At 36.8% G+C, this 26,039-nt stretch overlaps 1 protein-coding gene across 5 annotated transcripts in view; it reads left to right on the top strand.

Moving 5' to 3' along the window:
• LOC130927216 (ephrin type-A receptor 3-like) overlaps positions 1–26,039 on the top strand; it is a 164,360-nt gene that overhangs the window by 2,526 nt on the left and 135,795 nt on the right. For 4 of the 5 annotated variants that reach the window (XM_057852876.1, XM_057852877.1, XM_057852878.1 and 1 more), the window contains exons 2-3: positions 7,101–7,165; positions 18,180–18,840. In XM_057852876.1, the coding sequence (XP_057708859.1) occupies positions 7,101–7,165; positions 18,180–18,840 (726 nt within the window). Of the gene's footprint in view, positions 1–7,100; positions 7,166–17,492; positions 17,529–18,179; positions 18,841–26,039 lie in introns of all 5 variants that reach the window. The other variant, XM_057852879.1, reaches the window with a different exon arrangement.

Below are 26,039 nucleotides of genomic sequence, written 5' to 3'. Positions count from 1 at the left end.
CTGGCCCTTCCGATGGTTCTCATGATGCCGGTTTTTCAGGCGGCCCGTGGGGCGCATTGGCCCCGCAAGCCCCGCGGAAGAGCCCCGCTGGGAAAGTTCAAGATTTATGAGCGATTGTACCTTTTTAAGAGAAGCTGAAAACGAGCTAAAACACCCACCTCTTTCAAACATATGCCACCCCAAAACGCACGCAACCTCATGTGTGACAACCAATCACTGAGCTGGAGTGGACACTGAGAAGGAACAGCATTGAGCATCGGACTTGGATACAAGATTGGTCCATTTGTGGATAACCACAGCTATGTAGTGCATATGCTGCGTGTATGTATATATTTTTCTAAACGCATAGGTATATGATAAGTATAGGGCGTGTGACTATAAAAGAAAAGAGAAAGAAAAGAAGAATGGGGCCAGAGGGGTTGGGCACGCAGCAGTAACATCAGACAGAGCGACTCTGCACTTGAATTATTCATAATGGGAGGTGAACACTTCATCCTTTAACACAGACACAAGTCGCCTTGCTATGCCTGCACTGCAGCCTGCCCACCTTCACATGCACATGTCATATAGATGGCATTCTCTACTGTATACTGTATGTCAAAGGGCTTTGTTATTTCTATTCTATTCTATTCTATTGCATAGGTCTAGGTAATATGGTCTAATATTTAAATCTCAGAATATTTCTTTATTTTTATTTTTATTGTTTTTAACTCTTTCAGTGCCTTCGATGGTATACGTCAAATTACGTGGCTCTATTCATTATTCTGCTGTGAATTTAAATTAGTTTGTCACTAGAAGGTGTCCAATTCATTTGAACTGGGAGGGTTGTCGTTCATTCGCTGCCAGCGCTCCCAGTTCAAGATTGGACATCTATCGCCGCGTCAATGGAAGCCAATGAGCGAAGGAAAATATAAGTATAAAAGACAGAAAAAGCTCAAAACAAGTTTCAAAATTTGTTAAATGTAGAACATTTAGAAACACATTCATGAAATAAATTATTAAATAACTCTTCGCTAGATTTCAGTGAGCCCAGGCAAACTAATATATTTTTGATTTTTTTACAATATATTCTGATCTGAGACCGCCAATAGTTGCATTTATTATTTTATTGCAAATAATGTAAGGCATTTTCATGATTGGCATACCAAAAATGTTAAGCTCATTAAATTGACAATGTACACACACACGAGTTAAAATGTTTGCTTCTCAACAAGTGTTATCAATGGAGATATTTAAATGTTATCTTTTTGCAAGGCTTTAAATGTACAGCCTGATTTCCTTTTCTAAAAACATTAACATATCCCAGTCAAAGGCACTCCCTCATGGAGCATGAGCTATGCTGCATGATGCTAGCATGCTAAGTGTGTGTACATGAACCAGGGGGTCAGGCGTCTCTTCGTGTCTGCTAGTTTCTCTTGGTCTTTGTGTCTTTTTAGTTGTTTGGTATATTTTGCACTTGGACTATACGCGTATAATATGAACCAACATGTTTTCAAGTGGAGGCACTTTGATGAGGACTTTAGTGTGAACGTGTGTATTTTTCCAGAACTCTGCTCCAATTGAGTGTTTATACGCGTGTGAGTATTGGTGATGAATTCTCGGCCGAGTGCAGCTGGATGGAGCTTTTTTTCCCCCACGCGATATAAGAGCTGTTTAATTTTCTGCTCTCAAATTCCCTCGCTCGGCTCAATTTGAGTGGTGGGTTCGCCTCATTGAGAAATGTAAATTGGAAGCAATGGCCCTGGATGCTAAGCTGCTATTATCTGACAAGAACAGATAGCTTCATTAGACTCTAATAGGAATGTGTCTGTTGCCACTCTTCTGGCTGGTCAGCCCAAGAAGGCTATAGTTTTGGTAGACCAGAATTCGGGTTTGAAATAGATGGTACACGCTAAATCACAAGATGAATTTCGAGGGTTGTCCTTGATAAAGCTGCTTGTGTAGGGTGAATCTTCTGTGTTGAAATAGACAGTTAAACATGGCGAAAACTGTACCATCTTAAGCCAAAGTATAATATTTCATTTCATATAGACGTCTTCATTCATCCAGCAAATTCATTTTCAAATTTTAGTGGAACTTTAGTAACTTGTTAATGCAGCAAAATGAGCTCCTTGAGTTCAAGTTAAAGCACTCACCGAGACACCCCCACAAAATTTTGTTTGGCAGCAGCACATCACCAACATGGCGTACATGCTGTGCTGAAAACGCATCTTGGAGCAAAAATGTCCTATTTTTGCCATATTTTCAACGGGTTGCAGTCATGAAATTATGGGAAGAATATATTCATGAGAAATAGTTCAGTCTGTATTAGAATCTCACTCGTTTGGACTGACGAAGGGCCAAATATTTATTTTCCTAATTTTACTTGCTTATTTCCTTGCTGTACTTCTCAAACCGTTATTATTTTATCATGAAAAACTTGAATAAATATAAAAAAAATAATACACAGTAGTGAATTTTGTTAATTCCCTATGATCAAACTGAAAGTAAAGGGCAATTTTATGCATACTTTTATTCAAATAATTTGCTCAAAAGCTTTCGGGCACAACGCTTGGACATGACTGCTTTCCACTGGTTTTTCCTGCATCTCAGCAATACTGAGAAGAAAATTACATGGCACACTGTGTTGACAGCTTGTGTATAGAAATTGTCAGGTTTGTCGGGATGCCTCGAGCCAACGCATTTCAAAATGCACATCCCTGAAACAGCATTTCGATCAGATTGTCTCCTTTATTCAAGACGTGTCTGAGAAACTTGAGAAAACACTACGTCAATGCAAATTTCTTTCCTTGGCTCACTGGAACATTTTTCCATTTGTGTAAATACAAATTAGAAATAAAATGCTTGCTACATAATCACTGCAAATGAAAATTGGTCTGCAGTCAAGTTTGATCCCCCCACTATGCCAATAGTGCTGACAGTGCTGAGTGTTTTCCAGCCAAGAAACTGCTCGTCACATCTCACCGTCAACCTGGGATGAATAATCTGAATCAAAATTGGGAGCTGTAATTTGACCACACTAGTTTTTCCCACATATGTTTTGTCAAGTTGAGTGTCTTTCTGGGAAAAGAGACTACTGAATGAACTTATACACTTTGGAAAAATGTGTTTGTAATTAAAAAAAAAAAAAAAAAAGTTCATTTCTTAATTGTGGCAGTAAGTGTTTTTAACTTTTTGTATTAACTTTTTTCTTCTCCCTTTTTTTTTTTTTTGATGAACAGAACCTTGCTATAAACATTCTGAATGTACTGTGGCGGAAAACACTCAGGTGACTTGACGTGCCACTCTGAGACCCCCAATTAAATTTCCAATTTGTCTTATCTGCATGTCTGATACATCATAGGAAAGCTTAAAATCTCAATTTTCTGGGGGAAGAAAAACAGGAGGGCATTTAAAAATAAATAAATAAATAAATAAATAAATAAATAAATCCGTACTCGAGGTGAGAGGATGAGAGAGCATAATTATAGACACCATTAGTTTAACGAGATATTATCGCGTACCTACCTTGTTTCAATCCCAAAACTCCATGAAGCATGTCTCACCGAGTGTGAATGGAGCCGGACTTTTGGGGGATTTTATGGGTGAAACACAGTAATATCACCGGGATTGTAATGCAGAAATCACACACATCAAGGAGTGGTCGAGATTTTCTTTTTCAAATATTTACCCTTTCAAAGGTTTTTTTTCAATTTTGCTGTCTGGATCAATTATTTATCATCTAAAATATCGGGGAAAATGCGACAATAACAAAAAAAAAATATAATTAAGCAATAGTTATAAGGTAGATATCCGTGACCTATTTAAAGACACTATTTTTTTATTGTGACGTAATTTGTTTAAAGGCTTAAAATATGCGAATTATTAATTTTATAAAGTCATTTATTTTTTTAAACTAAATATTAGACATCAAGTAATAATTCTAAGCTAAAAATAGTAGACATTTTGAATAATAAATATAATTACTTATTTTTATGGCTGGGTTGAAACAAAAGCGGTTCCACGGTGTCTGTAAACGGGGGTCTCCTGGGTAAAATGGACAAATTAAAAATAGTTAGGCAGCATATAGACATATTGTCTACATGTCTTTTTTTTTACTTTTTTTTTTTTTTGCATTCCATACTTTTACTAAAAAATAATTGATAATTTAACGGCTTTTTGACTATCAAATGACTCACTGGTTACACTAGGGACATAACACTACCAACTTTTCAGGATGCTCAAATTGTCCCCACCAACTTTTAAGCAACCTTATTTGCATTATATAAAGTGTTCAGTTATATAGGTCATTTAGATTGTCTGCCAATATGTTGTAACGATGAAATTGACCCTACCATTATTAAGTGAATTATTTTCATTGTGTTCAGACTTATGTTTCCCCCTTTTCCCTTGCTGAATGTGCCGGTCCATTTTTTTCCCCCTCAAACGCACGTTTGAATGGCTGATGACTTGGACCCCCCCAACCCCACCCCACACAGACATGTACAGCTACGACTGAATAATGTCATGCCTCCTCCTCCACCTCCTTCGAAGAGGAAGGATATTAGAAGTTGTTTTTCTTTTTTTTTCGGCCAGCAGCAGCCACTGTAAATAATGTAAAAAGACATCAATGTTGTTGAGGTGGGGAACACACCACTAATTTTGCTACTGAACGTCCGCCCTGCATCACAGTTAGCATAACATTAAACTGTGTAAACTTGCTAACCTGCAGTTTTCAAAATTAGGTTTGAATTAAACGGTATATCACCAGAACCAATACACAATAAAGTTAGTATAAGTCAATACAGATTTTTTTTGCATTTAACATTTAGCCTATTAATTAATTAGGTTCATATTCTTGAGAAATGTACCCCTGTTCCTGTTCACCCAATCTGTTTGGTTTTATTAATGTCCCCTCCCCAGCATAAAGTGTACATGCAGGTTATGCTGTTATATAGTCTCTACCAATGTTGAGACCAAACCTATGCCCTTTCACTAGCCAAAATTGTTTTTATCATTTTCTGTTGGATGAGTTTTAATAATGATTTATACAATGTGATCGTTAATATCAATTGTGTCATCAGTTCAAACGTTCTTTAATTTACATGCAATCATCATTTTTGATTTTCTTATTTTAGTGGTATTTTAGACACATTCTTCATAAACTTTCTATTTTCAATCAATACCAAGACCCACTTTTTTAAACTACCGTAGTTTTTCTTCCTGACCAGATAGATTGTTTTTTAGGGTTTTATTGTGTTTCAATTTTACCTGTTTAATTTTGTTTTATTTGTTGAAATGACTTTTAGTGCGTCATAATGACTTTTAGTGCGCCACATAATTTATTTTTATTTTTCTCTCAATTTTATTGAATTGTACTTCTGCTCACTATGTACTATATTTTTCTTTGTTATAAAGCACTTTGAGGACCGCTCAAGTTTTTGTAAAGGGCTATACAAATACATTTGATTTGATTTTGACTTTAAATTTCCAGTCCTTTGCATCGTTATATACAGTTTTCTGAATCACTGTCATCATTCTCACAAATTGGAGCATTTTGGCTTCAGTGCAATACAGCACGTCACGTTGCCCCTATATTGCTGTGTCTGCAGTTGTCAAAAACATGACATAACAGGTATTATTTAGCGACATAGTGTTACTTTTTGTTACAAATGTAAATCTTGATTTGAAAAATAATTAGATTTTAGAAGGAAAAAAAGGTCAGACTTGGATTTAGCACCTCCAAATTTCCGAAAAGTGTTTGCATTTATCCAACGATTTTTTTGTTGACCACTGATATTAAATTGATAACCATTTTCAAATACTGTACAAACCTACACATTAATAGATTATTAATAATAATATTTATTTGCAGCCTTACTATGTGCTGTGAGTGGCTATGGCAATTTATTTGTTTTACGCCACAAAGTACAGATTTTCCTATATTATTCATGACAACATAAATTAAGTTGACAACTTGTTTTTATTTCTTTAAACTAGTGTTGTCTTGATTCGATACTAAGTGTCATCACAAGATCGGATCCGATCCAGTACTGTTGTGTGTTTACAGCACCACCACGCTTTACGGCTGCTGTAAATCAGACCACTGGGCAAACATGTCCGCTGTGTGATCCTACTGTTCTTTAGAAACCATTAGTAGTAAAATGGCATTGTGTTATAGTTGTAAACAGAACATTTCTTTAGGAGGTAAGGCTTACTTTAATACCAAAAATATAATACATCGTGTACACTGGTGCCAGACTAAAAATTTAGCAACAGCATTTTTGAAGCTTTTTAAAAATTATTTATTTATGTATTTATTCTTTTTTTTTTTTTTTTTTTTTTTTTAATGTTTCGTTTGTAAAACTGAGTCGTATTGTGGCTTTCCATTTTAAACAATTGGAGATTTATTTGACATACTATTGTATTTTTTCTTAATAACTTGGCAGAGAAAGTCTGTTGCGACACAGTTCATTTTGTAAACCAAAAGAAAAATGATATACGAGATAATACTGGTTACTTATTATTATTATTATTATTTTACATCGGATTAGTACGGGCAAAACATCATGAAAAAAAAAAATGACTGGGAGGGTAAGAGAGGCAGCGATCATTAGCGTGCAGCCTCTTTCACTCAAAGTTGATAGGATGGCTATCGCTGTCAATGGTAGTCAAGTCATTGAAAGAGCTTTTTTTTTTTTTTTTTTTTTTTTTTTGCTGTAATCCTTTCCGAATCTAGCAATAGTAAAGTAACTACAATCATGCTGCTATTCTCATCAAAATCTATAATAATCTCAGGGGTTGTCAAAAGGCAAAACAGGCCTGACACTCACATCAGTGAAAATGACCATTTTCTTTTTTCCGTCGGCACGTTTTCTTTTCTGCTATCTGTGCCTAGCAACTTCGGCTTGTATGCTCCACACGACCTGACGAACTCTGCCTTTACTGTTGCCTAGCGTAGAATATGTGTATTGTGTGGCAGCTGAGTAAACAGTGGCATGATCAGCACTGGAGTGCTTGAGGTCGGGGATCTCTCCTGTGGGATTAGATAAGGGCTAATTGGGGCTAACAAGGACTAGACACTCATATGTTCTTTGTTTTCTCTCTTTCCCCCCTGACAGTGAACCTGTTAGATTCTAAAGCAAGCCAAGGAGAGTTAGGATGGATTTCCTACCCATCACATGGGGTGAGTATCCTCCATCTGGAGTTAGCTTAGATATGTGAGCCTTCTGACGTTTGGAAGCTACTGTTATTTTCGCTGTCACAATTTTTCATGTAAGTTTCGCTAGCACACAGACTACATTTGTTTTTATTTTTGTCCCATTGTCGACAGGCCCTTTCTCACTTTGTATTGCTAGACATATAAGCCAAGTGTAGCTTAACCCACTTTTCTTTTGACATTTTGGTCTATTCTCCTTCTCACAGGTTAAAGGTTAAACATTCAGGGCTCGCCATATGGTTGAGATGCTTAAGAGAAAATGTTTATATTGGTGTTTATTTGTGTGTGCGTGCGTTAAAAGAAAGATTATGGTATTAAGGGATTTGGGTTTGTTGAGACAAAAGCGTCCATGCTGGAATTTCCAATAAGCTTAACCTCTTTTTGGTACAATAAGGAAATTGACCTGATATTTTATCCCTGTTTTATGAAAACATTGTAATTGAATTGTTATGGTTATAGCAAATAATCCATTTTCAGTTATTGTAGGATATTCCATAAATAATTCTGATAGTAGACCTAATTTTACCTACAGTGCACTAATTTAAAAACATGTTTTCCAACTTCCATTTAAAACCAAATGTCCATCGTTAAATACATGAACTGTTAGAAATATAATTTAGCAAAATTTTACATTGCATGAAAATACTTTGAATCTTGATTTTTCAAAAACAAAACAAACAAACAAAAAAACAGAAAAAAAAAAAAAAAAAAAAAAAAAAAAAACTAGATTTAGAGTAAAGCTCAGATTTTGGATTCAGCATCCCCAAATCACATAAGAAAAAGTGTTTGCATTGATGCAACACATTTTTTGTTGACGAGTGTAATTCACCCGTCAAAAATAAAATAAAAAAAGAAATGAGAATAATAAATGTTACTTTGTTGAAATTATCTGAAGTACACTAATTCTACTTCATCTCTTATGCTAAATAGAGGTGTGCAAAATTTTCGATTGTTAGATTATTCGCGATTTGGCCATGGAAGATTCGAGAACAAATCACAAACATCCAAATTCCAATTGTTGAAATATGTCAAGTAAAGTGGAAAACATAACACATAAAACTCAGTTAGCGTGGTCTTCGGACGCAATGAGGAACGGACTGAGAGTAAACACCATGCTCAACTCATGCCGCTAAATAAAAAAACAATAATACCTGACTGCGGCCGACAGCCGCTACAAACTACACTCGCATAATGCTACGGTAGATATCACATGTATACAGTATAGAATTGGATGTGAAATGACAGACTCGGCGGCGTTAGCACGTGTATAGAAAACTAGATGCGAAATGAAAGACTCACCGGCGTTAGTAAACAGCCATCTTAAAGTGGTAGACTTCTCTGGAAGGCTGTTGTAGCGAGCCTTCCGAGCGAACCCAATTAACTCTAAAATACTCCTAAATCAGCAAAATCTTGACTTGAATCTATCTTTAAATGATGAAACAGTTTTAAAACTTTCACATATCGAAAGCAGACAGAAGGGAAATTATGAAATAATAGGAGCAATTTTAACAACTGTAGCGGTTCATTCAAAACATTAAATTAATTTTATGTAGTTTAAAGCTGCTGATACAGAATGGGGACTTGAGTATTTTATTTACTGTTTTGAACTGTTACCTTGATACTGAAATAGTAGTTTATTTAAGCCTGAGAGGATTTTTGAACAATTTTTGTAACTAATGTGCAAAGCATTAAAAGCAGCAAATAGCTGGGCGGGGCATCAATACTCGATTTATAATTGAATCATAGCCTCTGAATCGTAATCGTAATCAAATAGTTAGATGCCCCAATATTCCCACCTCTAATACTAAACACTGCCACACGTTGTCAAAACATCTGCAATTGTACACGAGAAAGCTGAGATGCCCAAGTTATGATTGCATGCATCCAAAGAAAACCATTTTTTTTTAAAACCACAACAAAAGTGTTACGATTGCATTATGCAAATTTCACACTTTGGTGTATTGCTTAACATGAATTTGCGCTCCAACTTTTTTTTTTGGGTGGTGGTGGGTGGGGGGGTTCTGCTGGCTCATCTGTCAGCCATTCTCCACTACAAAGTCTGGTTGTAGCTCAGTTTATTTGTCTAACTGGTAGACTACTGTGCCCCGGGGCCGGCTTGTGCACACACACACTCAAAAATGCACGTTTTCTTATTTTTCCTGATTCAGTGCACTTTTTGGCTGAGACTTAAAATGATTCTGAATTGCTCAGATGAGCTGCCAGAAGTTTTTCCTTAATTGCATATATAACTGGCACATCAAAATAAGTTATTTATCAAGTTTTTATTAAAAATGTACTTAGCCTGAAAACATTTGCAATTTTCTGAGCAAACTGTAAAAAGAACTGAAAAATTTCGGGCAAATTAGGTATTTAAAGACTGCTGTAAATTTGAAAACCTCTTATCCCTTTATAAGGCACTCATTGGCACTTAAACATAAGCATTCCCAGCCAGTCCTCCTAGTTTTACTCTTTCAGTACCAATAACAATGAGACGTCCAATTATGTGGCTTTTATGCTTCTGAAGTGAATTTAAATTTTGTCATTAGTAGGCATCCAGTCCGTTTGAACTCCCAGTTCAGTTGATTGGACCCCTATTGCCACAATAATTTGAATGCTATGAAATTCCCCTAAAACAACCTTATAGTATTATTGGAGTCCATAATCAGAGTATATTTCTGTATTTATTCATTTTGATTTTAATTATTTTTGTTTTTATTAAGTGTTGTTATTAATTCATTCGTTTTTTGTTTTTTTTTTAAACTAAATATCAGACATCAATTTATGGTATTAAACTAAAAATGATAGACATTTTCGAAGAATAAATATAATTACTTCTTTTTATGGCTTGGTTGAAACAAAAACGGTTGTGCGGTATCTGTAAACAGGGGTCTCCAGGGTAAAATGGACAAATTAAAAATAGTTACGAGGCATAATGTGTCATGAAACTGCTATGGCAGCAATAGACATATTTTTCCATCAAACACAACAGTTCTTTCGACTTAAAATACAGCAGTTTATTTTAAAGAGTGGTGCAAGAGCAGGAACTGCTTTTTCAGCCATGTCTGCGTTTTCGGCATACATAATATATTACTAACTTTTTCGCTCCCATTGCTGGCCGTCCAATCCATTTTGACTGGAAGAAGGTGCAAATCAACATTACATAATTACTAATTATTTTACCTCCTGTGTCCTCACTCAAAAAGTGTGGCAGAACAAACATATCTCAATATTGAATTTCCATATCTGAAAGCAATACTTGCGCAAAGTACAAATATCTTAATACAAGCTGTATTACGTCTGTAGAATGTTACAAAACTATCAAAATGATAAAAAGGTGCTATACTATTGCTGCTGGATCAAAAAAAAAAAAAAGATAAAAAAAACAGGGATTGATCAATAGGAGGGACAAAAAAGGCAGAAGAGAAAAGACAGGATGAGAGACAGACTGAAAAGAATGCTGATGATGAAGTCCTCAAGGTGAATCATCTGTAATTACTCACGTCATCTAGTGACTTGCTCCGATAAGCAGCCTGCCCTGGGACACTGCTGCGCACAAATGATTTCTCATAATGTGGCACCGAGCCCTGACACACACGCACGCTCCTTCACATTGATGGAAAGGCAGTGGCTATTGGTCCACTGAGACACAACACGCTCCGGTCAGAGCAAATTAAAGAGTTCACCCTCCCAGGATGTTCATTGTGTAGGCAGGCTGAAATGATGAGTGTCTGTGTGTTAGTATATGCCAATGTGTGTGATCCAGATATACTCTTATCTGTTTGGGAGGCAGGCTGATGGCTGAGCAGTGTCCTGGGAGCTTAGCCTTCCACAAGACTAAAGAGAGTTACAGATTACATTCTTGAGTGCTCTGAAAGCATTCTTCAGCAACAAACCAACACCCCAGACACTCTCTCGACATGCAAATAGAATTAATGGGTATACACAAAGTTAAGTCTATTTTTCCATTGAAGTCAATTGAGAATACAACTACATTGTGGCATTGGCCAACTAGTTTGCAAAATCATGGCAACTTAAACTTTAGAAAAACTTGAAGTTTTTGAATAAAATTTTGAAACAATGTGGTTTCCTCCAGAAAACAAAAACTGCTGGGAGGGAAGCCCATCGATGGGTCTCGATGTTTTGGAAAAATAAATTAATAAATGAATACAAAAATATTTAAATAAATGAATGGCATAAATTTTAAAATTATGACTTGTGTGTTTTTATAAGCCATTTAATAACAATACTTAAACATAGTCTTGCAAAAACTTACGGTCTTGAAATAGTTTTGGCTAACAAACCAAAAATACAGTGCAATTCAGTGCAATGGCAGAGTGATGGCATAGATTTTTACATATTAACCACAAGTTGTCGTTATTGGGTTTTCAGCTGTAAAGTTCTTAGTAACACTGAAAGGAGGTGCAAGAAATCACTGGCAGACCGCCAGGATTAGAAAGCACTGCCGCTACGGCAAACACTGTGTGATTTCAAAGCGGCCCGTGATAATGCATTGGTACACATTGCTCACTATTTTGCAGAAAGAATTGATTGATTCAGCCTCAAATGTATGTGAGTGTGAATATTTTTAGATGTAAAATGTATTTAAAATATGTAATAGGGGTAAAACTATGTTATTTATTGGTCTCTAGATATCAGTTTTTCTCCTAGGTAGGCTGGAAAGTATTCCCCGCAGTATACACGTGTTGTTACCAGTGTTGTTAATCTTACTTTAAAAAAGTAATTAATTACAGTTACAAATTACTTCTCCCAAAAAGTAATTGCATTAGTAACTCAGTTACCTGAATGTAGGAGTAATTAGTTACTTGGCAGAGTAACTGGTGATAATTTTCATGTTTTGTTTTTTGTTTTTTTCCTAAAAAAAAAAAAAAAAACAGGACACACTATGTAAAATTTTAAGGGTTTTTTGGGACAATTGGCCCTAGCCCAATTCTTTACCATAAACTTAATTTGACACAGGGGTATTTCGGATATGGCGATAACTAGATAGTAACCTTTGCTATGTGTGGAAGTCATTAAATGTTGTGAATCAACCGTTAAAGTTGTTAAAATTGCTCCAGTTATTGCATTAGTTCAATTCTGTCTACTTTTGACATGTGTAAGTTTTAAAACTATTTCATCATTTAAAGATAGATTTAAGTCAAAATGTTGCCGATTTAGGAGCATTTTAGATGAAAAGTTACTTAGGCTCGCTAGGAAGGTTCTCTACAACAGAGCCTTCCGGAGAAGTCTACTGCTTTAAGATGGCCGCTGTTTACTAACGCATCTAGTTCTTTATTATACATGTTGCTAATACAGCCGTGTCTGTTATTTGCATCTAGTTCTGTATATATGTGATTTCTTTCTAGCATCATGTGGGCGTAGTTTGTAGGCTATCGGCTACAGTCAGGTATCATTGGAGCCACCTAGCATATAAGCATCGCGTTTGCAGCGGCGTCACCCTCCTTTGCCTCCTCCCCATTCCTGCTCTGCTCTCTCGTCTCCGTGAGTCCGTCTTTCTCAGATTTTTCTCGTGTCATTCAACCAACATAGTAACACACGCCTTTCCCACCTCAGTAATGGTAATGGCGTTGCCAAGATGAGAAAAGTAATTAATTAGATTACTCACTACTAAAGAAAATAACGCTGTTAGTAACGCCGTTATATTCTAACGCCGTTATTAACAACACTGGTTGTTATGCTTTAAATATTCATATTTACTTAAATCAGGAAACACATTCTAAACTCCTGTCAGTTTTCCTCTGAATAGTCTCTCCTCTGCAAGCTGTTTAGAAGGTTGGCATTAGTATAAAAGATTTAAGTGACTGCTTAAAAAAGATGTCCTTGTAAGAGTGTCCACAGCTCCACAAGACTGCCAAAAAGTGCCTTTTCCCATCACATCATACAAGTTACAGACGGTAATAATTACAACTGGTACACAAACTTGATTAAATTGACACTGGCACATTTTTATTTACACCAGCTCAGCTGTGATGTGAACATTAAACAATTTCACATCTTTCCTTGCTTAAAAATCATCCAAACTCAGTTGGCTATGTGAAACTGTTTTTATTTATTTATTCATGTATTTTTGCGATAAGCAGGAAATACAAGAACATTCCTGAAATGTGCACTCCTTTTGGATAACAGCGGCCGAAGAAATGCCCTTTGACTGATATGCAGCAGTTGTCGTGTCTGCGACCCTAGTGACCCCTGCAGAGGCCATAGTCTAAGATGGCTCCACGCTTGCTGTGGACAGTCGTATCCGACTGTGGAGGAAAGAATATTGAGTGCACAAACCATTAACGCCTCGGGTAGCACCATTAGTATATTTCATGTTTAAAACAAGTGTGCATGGCTTCCCAACAGTACTTTATAAGCCTGACGGGTCGCTTGGCTTGTCTTGACCTCAACCCAGCCAGACCAAATCAATGCTACAAAAGAAATTATTAAAAAAAAAAAAAAAAAAAATGTGCATATTTCGACCATAATTAAACCACATTTAGTGATATGATTGAAAGCGAAATGGCAATACAGTATGGTCGATATGTGAACAAACCTCTCTGCCATTGCATTGAAATCGCATTGTATTTTTGTTTGCTTGTTACAACTATGTTTCAAGACTGATATTTTCTAAAACTCTATGTTTAAGTATTGGTAATAAATGACTCATAACAAAAGTCATAATTTCGAAATTCCTGTCAATTCAATTAATTGACTGCCATGGACAATGATAGACATTCAATTCTTTTTATTTGCGAGGGTCAGCAGCGAATAATCGCTGCTAGCCTCACTTTGTCAACATGAATTGGAAAGTCTATAACCATCAATAATTAAAATAAATAAATAAATAATGTTTGACTAACTACCACAGCACATATGTGGTGTATACTATACTGGCAGTCAATGAGTTAAGATTTCTTTATTTTTCTCAAAAATATGGTGGGCGACCAGTGGGCTTCTCTACCACCAGGTGAAACCCTGGCACATGTATATTATTCATATGTTGAATTTTCAAGCATATAATTGTATTATTAATGTGGAATCGCAATGGTTACAATTACTGGAGTGGTTTCAATCATTACTGTTAAGTCCATAAAGGATGCTCACTTTCTGTCTTGTTTTCTAAAGTCTAGGTCTAAAAGCATTCTTACCCTATAGTGGTCTATATACTGGCCCGTTAACTCTCATTGACCTTTCTTTGAAGCGATTGAACGGGTGAACTGCTGAGACGTGCCTGTTGCCATAGTTGTAATTTCTTTAACGGCTCATGTTACTGCACTCTCATTTTACTGTCCCTTAAGTCGCTAAACCTACAGCAAAGATCAGAGAAGTCTGGGACAAGATCACACCAAACAGTGGCCCAGCTGCAACCATTGGGGGCAAGGGTCAGAGGTCACAAGCACCAGTGTAGAGTCCTAGTGTTGTTATATGTCAATTAGGAGCCAATGGGAGGGATGTTTCACAACGTTCGGTGATAAACAAAAGACTTGTCCGCTTGTTGCTTTTAATTATGTTTGGGAAACAAGCGTCTCCTATACACAGTTGGAGTTGAAGCTTTAATCTTTTCATGTACAGTATTTTGGCTGTCTGATGAGGAAAATATTTGCCCTTTAATTACCTCAGCGGCTGTCATCTAGGGCGCTAGACTGTTCAAATTGTTTCAAATGGATTGGGCATCTACTAGTGACAAACTAATTTAATTCACAAAAGGCATTGAAGTTGAGCCTTCACAGCTGGTCCTCACAGTTTAAATGAATTGGACATCTATTTTTGTTAATGGCAGGCAATGAGTTAAGTATTCTCTGTCTTTTATAACAATTTTAAGAAGTGTGGTATTGTTCTCATGTAACTCCATTCTATGTCTCAAATTATAATTAAACATCTTTGTTAGTGGGTTGATACTATTCTTACTCTGATACAGTGATAATAAGATGGCAATTGGTTCCACTCACACCTTCAAGCAACATCTCTTTTGTTAATAACAAAGTGTTAGTAAGAAAAATGATTATATATTTTCTTTGATTGTACTGTAACGCTCATGAAAAAAAGCAATTTACAGTAGTTAATTGAACAATGGTTATGTAGTCATACACACTTGTCAAGCAATTGAACAATTAGGAATGTCTCTTAATGACAAACAGTGGATGTCTCGTATGTAAGCAGCAAACTGTAGTTAATTTTAAACAGCAATAATAACAAAAACTGTGGGTGACTGTGCAATCACTCAAAAGTCCACTCTAGAATTTACCATTCAGATGAGGCAAGCTGAAGCTTATTATTTTGATTTTTTTTAAACCTAAAAAAGTATAAGTTATAAACTAAAGTGTACTTGAGGTAAATGAATATAAGTGGCCTGCTACTAGACATGCACAATATATCGTTTGAACATCGCCATCGCAATGTGCGCATGCGCAATAGTCCATTCGCAGGATGTGTAATTGTTTTGTTGTTGTTGTTTTTTTAATGTAAATTTAATGTTATTGTAATATAATATTATATAATAATATATATATAATTTTTATGTAAACATTTTTTTCATAAAAGACATCTTCATCATTAACAGATAAACCTCCTTTTCCTGGATTAAACGGTGTTATAATACGTGGGATGTCGCGATCGCATATTTCTGCACCTGAGTCCAAGTCACCTGAACATGAAACTCTGCCGATACCGAGTCCTGATCTGATAACTGATGATTTTTTTTTTTGCTTTGACGCTCTCGCTGCCGAGAACAGCCTCTCACTTACACAACAAATAAGTTCCCACAGCACACTTCAGATTGTGTACCTATCTTAACGATTAACACATCTGTGCCTTTGATCATGGAGCTACCTAGGCATCTCTGGCCAGATCAAAGCTACAAACCTGTCAATCATCGCTAACTTTAAGTACCAAATACCAGCTGCACTGGTGACCAAGAAAAACAGTTTGGCCGCACTGCTTTTCAGGAGTGAGCATGAGAGGCTGTACAAACATAAAGCAGAAAAACATATTTTCTAAATTAAAAACAAGATCCTTTTGATCTGAGTCGTATCCTCTAAAAAATGGCGCGATTGGCCCAATTTACGAACATGTGATTGAATCGTGACATCTATAATGAACACAATGTGGTCATAGTGATCAACCAAGTCTTCCCATACAGACCTATTCAAATCTGGTGAAAATTATTCTACTTTTAATATATATCGCAATGTATCGCAAACCCCCCAAAAATCGCAGTGTCAGTTTATTCCGCTCAGCCCAACCTTCTACTGATTCTTTTTTAAGTCATTGTTAGGTTACAAACTCTAAAGACAAACTTTATTAGATGGATTAAATATTTGAGAAGACACATAAAACCATAAAATGTTTGTGTTTTGTGTGCTTGGTGAATATTGATTCATTTACATTACGACTTTGTAAAACAAACAAACAAAAGACTACAGCAAACAGCAAACTACAGCAGACTACTGAAATGCCTCCTCTCTTTTGCCAGCACACTCAAGTATGTCCACTTTTGCCTGTTATTGTTACACCCTGAGAGAGCAAGGACTACCTTTATGAACGAGGCGATACTCTGAAACTATGACACTGGAGAATAAACACCAAAGGAATTTCAAGGGCCATTTTTTTTTTCTTTTTTTTTTTTGTGAAGCTTATGGTGCTCTCTCCTCCTTCCATCTCCCCGCTCTTGAGCCAGCTTCCCCTCGTCAGTCCTCCAGGCTTTTTCTGAAAGATGAAAAGCAAGTGGCCATCCTTATGCTCGAGAGGTCCTTGAACACTCAGGCATATGATTGGCAAACACACATTTCCAACTCAATTTGTAATAGAGAGTAGAAACATTTGTATCTCCTCATGTTATCTCCATGCTTGAAAGCACCTGCTGCGTACCCACCATGGGCCTTAAAATATGTCACTTGAGCTATATATGAATGAACATACAGTAAGCATCCGGAAGGGTTTAAGTTTCAAGTAACACTTGTCCCAAAGTGCCGTAAATTCTGTTACCACTTATAAAGACTGTCTCTGTCTTTCTCACTTAAAAGTACTGCTCATCTATGCACCCATTCCTTTTTATTTCACCAAAAGAGAACAAAGCATTCATTTAGACCCAATCATTCAAATGTATGTCACTTTAACCACAATGAACCCAGTGTTTCAGGTGTTTGCCCATTCATCGTCACTCTGATTTACTGTTGATTTTCCTGAACTGCGAAGTCAAAGCGCATGATCAACGAGCCTTCCCACTGTGTTGAATTCAAAAGGAATGACCCCACTTTCTTGTCTCCTTTCCTCTCTCATCGCTTTCTTCCAGTGGAGGGAAAATGTAAGATAGCCATGAACGTTCCTGGTATACACTGAACTCTCTCCATACTTTCTAGCTTCTTTATTTTCGTAGTAGTTACCGCACGTTTCTATCAGTAGCATTACAATGACGTAGATAGCCAAAGACTGCAGTCCTCACTAGTAGATCAACAGTTAGTAATAAGGGTGAAAAAAACAATACGAGATCCGAGAACCCCCCCCCCCCCACACACACACACACACACACTAACCAATCACATTTATTCAAAACATGCGTGTACTGTTTTATTTCAAGAACTTGACATGGTCTAATTTGTTCAACGTTCTAGCATAAGAGATCTCGTAGTGGGATTTTTCACCCTTGATTGTTTAGATTTCAGCATGAAATTGTCTGAATCTGAATAACTTCACAGTAAATGCTTATAGAATGGAGATAACTTTCTTTCTTCTCTCTATTATCCTTCCCTATTTTTCCTTACTTCTGCTTCTCTGATGCTTTCATTTTCTTGCACTTTCTCATTCTCTAACTCTTAACTGTCACCCTTTCCTGATCTTCTTCTGCTATGGCTCCCACATTACCTACCCTTGCTTTTTCTGCCTGTTCTGCAAATTTTCTCCTGCGACTTTCCTGTCTTTTGCTTCTACTTGTCTTTCTCTACTCCTGTCCTCTTTCCCTTTGCTCCCTTTTTTTTTGTAGTGGGAGGAGATCAGTGGCGTGGATGAGCATTACACACCCATCAGGACCTTCCAGGTGTGCAATGTGATGGAATACAGCCAGAACAACTGGCTTCGCACCAACTGGATCCCTCGTCAGTCCGCCCAGAAGATTTACGTCGAATTGAAGTTCACTCTGAGGGACTGCAACTCCATTCCATTAGTCCTGGGTACATGTAAGGAAACCTTCAACCTTCTCTACTTGGAAACCGATGACGACCAAGGCAGTCACTTCCGAGAACACCTGTTCTCCAAGATTGACACCATAGCCGCGGATGAAAGTTTCACTCAAATGGACCTTGGCGACCGCATTCTCAAACTTAACACTGAAGTGCGTGAAGTAGGCCCAATGACCAAGAAGGGCTTCTACCTGGCATTCCAGGACGTGGGTGCCTGTGTAGCTTTAGTCTCTGTGAGGGTTTACTTCAAAAAGTGCCAAAACATAGTGAAGAATCTGGCCTCCTTTCCAGACACAGTGCCCACAGACTCCAAGTCACTGGTTGAGGTGAAAGGTTTATGTGTCAATAACTCGAAAGAGGAGGAGCCCCCACGAATGTACTGCAGCACAGAGGGCGAGTGGCTTGTGCCTATCGGAAAGTGTCTGTGCAACCCAGGCTATGAAGAAAGGAGCAACACCTGCCAAAGTAAGACAGTTCTTTTATTCTGGCATGCTTTATTACTGTAGCTGACTGTTTTATTACGCCTGTCACTTTTCCATCTACAATTTATTTTCTTTCACACATTCTTAAACCTGCCTTTCTTAATCACACAGTGCCTTATGTCTTTGAAATATTGGATGATACTCACTGCACATGCACCAAATATGCAGATGTGATTTGATGTGACAACTTTCACACTCTATCTGTCAGCCCAGAATCTTTGCAGCATAAAATGTGGAATCTTTGTTTTAACCCTTTATAGGGCAAGCAGCTATGGGTATCACATTTTGGGTCATGTAGGCCACAATATTAACATTTGGTATACAAGTGTGGCCTCCAAGAAATACATATGTGGACATTTGGTATGTTACAATTAAATACATTTTTAATTATCAATCATTAATGTGGTTTTTGATATTTGATACATTTTTTATGAATAATAACATTTACTGATAAAAATGAATTGTAATTATATACAATTAATAGAAAAAATACAACAAATAGAAACAGTGCAGAGAGAAAATGAAATTATTAGGGGTGTAACGGTACACAAAAATCTCGGTTTGGTACGTACCTCGGTTTTGAGGTCACGGTTCGGTTCATTTTCGGTACAGTAAGAAAACAAAATGCAAAACATAAATGTGTTTGTTGTTTATTTCACACTTTTGTGCTTTCAATAATAGGAACATTAGCCTATACAAAGCTACAATTCTGCTCAAAAAGTAGCGGGTATTTAAAGATAATCCAACAACAATTTGCCATTCAGACCCCGCGTATTGGTCAGCTTTCTTTCTGAATGAAAGACGAAAAAATAAGATTTGTGTTAAAGAGAAAAGCAATCCCAATGACAAAGATTTTAACATGCATTTTACAAATGAAATGCCTAAATCAAACATTTTTTTTCTTATGAACGGTTTTCAAAAGCTTCAGTGGTGGATTTTCTCAAGTTAAAGTGCCACACAGAAATTAATAAATTTAATTGTGTAAGCAGGATCTGTGTATTATTCTTATTACTTAATTACAGGTGTTTTAGCTCATTTTAATTTATTTTATTTAAATGGGCTATTATTTATTTTATTATGTGTTTATATTTTACAAACGTGATGTAGTGTTCATTTATACTGTATATTTTATGTTGTATAACTTTAGTTCCTATGTGAATATCAGTTCCTACTTGTTTTGTTGTGGTAGGAGAGTTTTGTATTGAACACGGAACCGTGTTGGTTATTATTATAGCAGAGAAGACAGCAGTAAATCAACAAAGACAAGTCAACTGTGCCCCGATCTACCACTCGAGAGATCTGATGGACTCAAAAAGTAGGTTACTATTGCGTATTAGTTTGAAAATCGACCAGATCCACCGTATTTTTACACGAGTGACTTCCGGCCTGATCCTAGCTACCGGTAGTAGTATTGACGCAGGAGGGCCGCGTCTCGTGTCAAATAATAAACTCTGCCGTTCTTTTCGCGTGCGTCGCGTTGAGCCGCTTCTGGGACGCATCTAACACGCGGCCACACTGCGAATGGTGTGCATTGGCTGATTGACTCTAACGCCCGCATTTGACTGCGTTTTTGCGGCGGCCACGTTGTCACGCTGTTGACGTTTCTGGGTTATACTGTCCTACTGTGTTGGTCCTCATTATAGTAGAGAACACGGAGTAAATATAATCTACACAAATAAACTGTAACCCGATCGACTCACAGCCTCTAAAAGTAAGGGTTATATTATGTCAGAACCAAGCACCACGTACCGAAACGGTTCAATACTATTACATGTACCGTTAGACCCTTAGAAATTATGAATAAAATGTGAAAACAATTAATAAAAAAAATAAATAAAATAAAATAAAATAAAAATAGAAACAGTGGGTTCCAAGAATGTTAGTGCAGGTGGTGAAAAAAGGAAAAAGGTGAGGCTACCATTGAAATAAAGATGGAAATGATAGAAAAATATGAGCGTGGTGTGCGTGTCCGTGAACTGGCTGGACAATACGGCCGTTGAATGTCTACGATCTTGACGGTCCTCCTCTGACCTCCGTTTGCCAGTCTTTATAAGTTAAGGTGACAATTATTATAATTGTAATGGTTAACCCTAAACCCTCGCCAAAAACATTGCCAGCTTCGTCAGTTTTTTAATAATTTATTTCTGAACTTGTGCAACAAAACATGCCTTCTCTCCGCCGCAGCTGAACATGAAAGTAAAAAGTCATCTCTCACTCTGTCACGTTCAAGTACACCACGCAAAACAGATTTGCCACAACAGAACCCAATTTGTTACATTATTACAGGTATACTTATTATCATTATTACTATATTTATTACGATTATTTTATTATTACTCCCATTTGTATTCATAATATATTTGTTTTGCTCTGTGTACTTGCTATTTGCAATAGTACCAGCAGTATTTAGTAAGGATTTAGTGTAGGTTTTAATGGAATTATAATGTATTCTTATGAGAAAATCCTGCTTGCCTTCCACCATTTCAACTTACAAAAAAAGTCCTGGAATGAATTAACTTCGAATGTAGAGGTACCACTGTAAAATAAAAAAGATATGGCCTCCATGACCAAAATGAAATGTGTGCATAATTTTTAACAATTGTATATATAATTTGAATTGTATTTTTATAGATATATTTTTCATATTATTATAATTTTATTTGCATATATAATTCTAAGTATATAGTGTAACATATTATTTAAAACAAAATGTATGCAATTCAAATGTAAAAAAAAAACAAAAAAAAAAAAACAAAGAAATATTCATTATGGTTCCAATATTTTTTTTGTAATTGCACAGTATTTTTAACTCATTGCCTGCCACCGGCAACGATAGACATCCAATTTATTTAAACTGAGAGGACTGGCCGTGAATGCTCATCTTTCTGTGTTATTGACGGCGCTAGACGTCCATTTTAAATGACTTGGACGTCTAGCGCTGTCAATGGCAGCCAATGAGTTCAATGAGTGCCCTCAAAAAGTTAAGCTGATGCATGGGCATCCTGTGTGTATTGTCTTGAAAGGAGCCCGAGAAAACCATAGTGAGGGTGGATGAATCAGCAGTCATACGTTTATTTTTTTCCATTCATGCATGATGTGTTATCCAGGTCTTGGCTGGAGTGTTCAGCACGCAATAGTTTGATAGTAAGCCGCTCTGTGTCACATCATTAACTTTGGGGAGATCTGAACCAGGAGACCAAGAATGGAAGTGATAACCAAGAAGAAAGGAAAAGGTTGAAGAGTGGATGTTAAAATACAAAATAGCTGTGGTGGTGGTTGTGGGTGTTCGAGGAGACATGAATGAGTCAAGTCTGGAGATACTCGATTTCACCCTAAAGTGTATGGATACTTTGAATGTTGCTTGCAGCTATACTGTTGCCCAATTTTGGTCTATGGTCTGCTTACGTCATTATCATGCATGGCAGAAAACGTGTGTGAGTTATTTTCAGTCGGTTGAAGAAGTAAAAGTAAATTGTTGACGGGGCTGCTTTTTTTCAATTTTCCTTCCGAAAAGATTCTCCATCAAATGATTTAAATGAACTGTGAGTTCTTCAAAAATCTGCTTTTTTAAAAATGTAGTCAAACATTAGCTGCATTTTCCTTTTTAACTAAAAATAAAACACTTACAGTACATAGAGTAAATAATATGTCATAGTGCAGCTAAGTATTTAAACTGTACCCAATCAACTGCCAAGCTTCTTGCGTCTCTGATGGGTGAAATGCACTGACATGTAAACAGGAGCAAGGATCTAGGAAGCAAATAGAGAAATGTGATGATTCCGTCCATTGGTGATAACTATAGGTGCACCAAATGATTGGCGGGCCAATTTAATAAATTCTGGGGGATCTGTGATCAGTTGTTCACAATAAATACAGCTGATCTTGTCCACCAATCACGTCAGTGAGTTAGCCACATTAGCACGACAGCATTTGGTTGCGAACATTTGTGGTCAGGATATTTTCATACTTTCTGAGCCCAAGTACTGTTTGCAATTGAAACATCAGCCGTTCTGTACCGTGTTAATGTGTGAATGAGTGGAATTTCAATTGACATTCAGTTTTTTTTTTTAAATTGAGATTCTGAAAAGTCGCTATGTGGTAATTTTTTTGCGGCCTCGTCTTTCCTTTGTAATCAAATTCAGTCAGGTAATATATGTTAAGGGAATGCACACATTTGGCTCACATTCAAACCATTGACATTGTTTCACAATGGAAAAAGATTGATTGGAATGTTAAAGGTGCAGTGCTGTTTTTTATAAAAAAATTGGCATGTATTGAAAAATCTTTGATAGCTGAGAAAATTTTGATCTGTGCACCCCTATTTGAAGAAAAGACTTGGGAGGTATGCAACATCACTACCAAATGCAGGAATAGGAAGAAAATAATGTACATTTTTTTACTCAGAAATATAGTAATGCACAGATAATCGGATACATAGCTGCAATCGGATAAACGGTCTGGAAATAGTAACATATAAGCTTACCTGTTATGAAAAAGCATGACAACTGTACTGTAGAGTATATGAAAAACATCATATGACCACTTATTTTTCCTAAAATGCTTTTGGAAACTCTGAAATTACACATATGAGTGGTTTCTGGCAACTTCTTGTTTAATTCATGCTCCTTTGTGGTTCATGCGTGTGTTTACATTTTTTTAAATTAAAGCCAAAAGTGCTTGCAGACATAGCATGTGCCATAAAACCCCAATCTGTCTTCGATGTGGCTGGCAGCAGTGGTTTCTGTCATTCTATATGTTCTGCTCCAGAATATTAATGTATTCAAAGCAGACATTTCAGCATTAGGTTGTCCACCATGACTGTAATGCTCTTTTCGTATAAGAGAGACTATCTGCAGCCCCTTTATCTTCCTGGCTTGCAAATGCTGCTGTGTTTATGCACTTTCTGCTTACCAGAAATCCAGGCTCATTGTTAATTAAAGATCAAAGCAAGTCACGGGTTAAACCCCTGCTGGTGGGGCCAAGGGAACTTCTTTTCTGGGATGGTGGACTTCTGGCAGACTCTCTGTCCTCATGCTTTATCACTATCATGTGGGTATCCTGTACAAACAAAACGTCAAAAGATAGAGGAAACAAACGTACGGTTGTTTTGTTCTGATAAATGAGAAATATCTGGACTTGTCCGTGTTCAGATAATGCTTAGAAAACAGACATTGAGCAGGCGAAGGCATCAGCCTCTGATCAGGGTTATGACCTACGACGACTGAAATATCATTGGAATAATTCCAATAGAGTTGCTACAATACTGACATAATGTTTAAATATGAATTTTTTTTTTTTATAAAGCAAGATTACTGTCATGTTAAGGATGCTTCACTGTTGAATTTAAATGTATACAAAATGCATTATGGTGGCAAACATTGTTGCCAACAACAACCCCTTGAGCCAATCAACCCTCTTTCACTTCCTACCTCCCTGTAAATTGTGTGAATGTTTGGATGTACTGGACAATCTCTTATTGAATTCAAAGTGCTCTAATGGACTCTAATAAGGTCTTATGTTACTCTGGAGTGGGACAGCTGCATCAACAGGTCCCTGCATCCCCCACGTGCAGCCACCATGGGCCCCAGAGCACAGCTCGCTGCCCAGACCCTCTGTGTTAACAGACAGATGAGTGTATGGGGTTAGGTCACCTTACAGACTGAGAGCAGAGAAGCTGAACACATATTTACAATGCAGGAGATTGACCAGACACCAAAAAAAGATAAATACAAATATGTGTAAGCCATATATTATCCATAGACAATATCAGTGAAAGCAGTAACAACCAAAAACAACAGAACTGAAACTAATGGAGTGAGCACAATTCATCTGTAGGAGGGAAACTGATTTTGGTGATTTTCATGGTCCAATTATGCCAATTAGTCATTGACTGCGCATGATTTTAATTTAAGTATTTACAGTTCAGGGTCTCGCCCAGAAAACTAAAAAAACTAAATAGTAGAGAAACCCACCGACAGCCCACCTTTTTTTGGAGAAAATAAAGAAAAATAAAAAATGCTAGGTTTACAGTTACAACGTAGAGTCTCACAATAAGAAAAGGCTGGGGGCTTACTAGGTTTATAAAGCACTGAGGGAAACCCTACAGTTATGTGATATTTAAAATACATAACTTTCTTTTTTCAATTTTCTTTAAAAGTCTTGTTCAATCATGATTTTTCTTTAATGACTCCAAGTTCCATTTACAGTCACTATTCAAATACTTCCACAACTAAATATACCTGCTATATTTACCGCTACACACACAAACAAACATTATTGCAAGATCACAAGTGAATTCAGGTCAAAATTAAACTGAAAGGAATTTCATCACAGGGTTTAATGAGTGAGGTGTGGAATGTTTTTGTGTGTTTGTGACTCAAACTGCTATTTGCTGAATATTTCATGTTTTGTTTTCTATCACTGCTGTTGCATTAATGCAGTATCTTCCATTAAACAACACCTCTGGCGTGATGAGACGAGTGCCAAGAGAGAACATTAGAGCAGTTTTCTGTGTTTATACAGGCACAAAGTGTGTTTATAGGGCGCCAATAGAGTATACGTGTGATAATCTTGTATTTATATCTGCGCAGATTTCTATCCATACTGCAAACTGTTTATGGAGATGAGGTTGTTTTGTAGTGGTGCCATCAAAAGTGAGCAGGTACTTTTACTTCTGTTATCAGAAAAGGCACAGCATTACCATGGAGGCTGAATGCTGTGAGTACATTTACTTGTAGATATTTCATCATCCATATCATAGTGGACAATATCTTTAGGTCTCAGTGTGTGAGCGGATGTGACGGTGGTGGTCAGATTACTGTATGTTTTTAGAGTATAGTCTCTGCTGAGAATGTGAGGCCAGATTTAATCTAGCTAAATCAGTCTTTCATCTGTCATTAGAACAAACTGCAGCAGGTGAAGTGACTCCTGTCTACCATCAGTGTGAAATTCTTGCGACCTTAATTTGATCCTAAAACAGCAAACGAAATGTCTGTAAGTAGAGTGTCTGTGTACGGAAATGTATGTGCACTTTGCAAATGCAAGCAGCTGTCTGGTCGCATGTTGATGAGAAGCCCGAGTTTACTTTCTCGCTTGAATTAGTAGTAATAGTACCAGTAGTTGTAAAAGCCGTGTCATGTTTTTTTTTTTTTTTTGGTAATCTTTTGCTGCTCAACAATTGTG

This window comes from Corythoichthys intestinalis, chromosome 12, assembly GCF_030265065.1.
Source record: "Corythoichthys intestinalis isolate RoL2023-P3 chromosome 12, ASM3026506v1, whole genome shotgun sequence".
Lineage (NCBI taxonomy): Eukaryota > Metazoa > Chordata > Actinopteri > Syngnathiformes > Syngnathidae > Corythoichthys > Corythoichthys intestinalis.
Note: the sequence above shows the minus strand (reverse complement) of the source record. Positions and strands in the feature narration are given on the sequence as shown.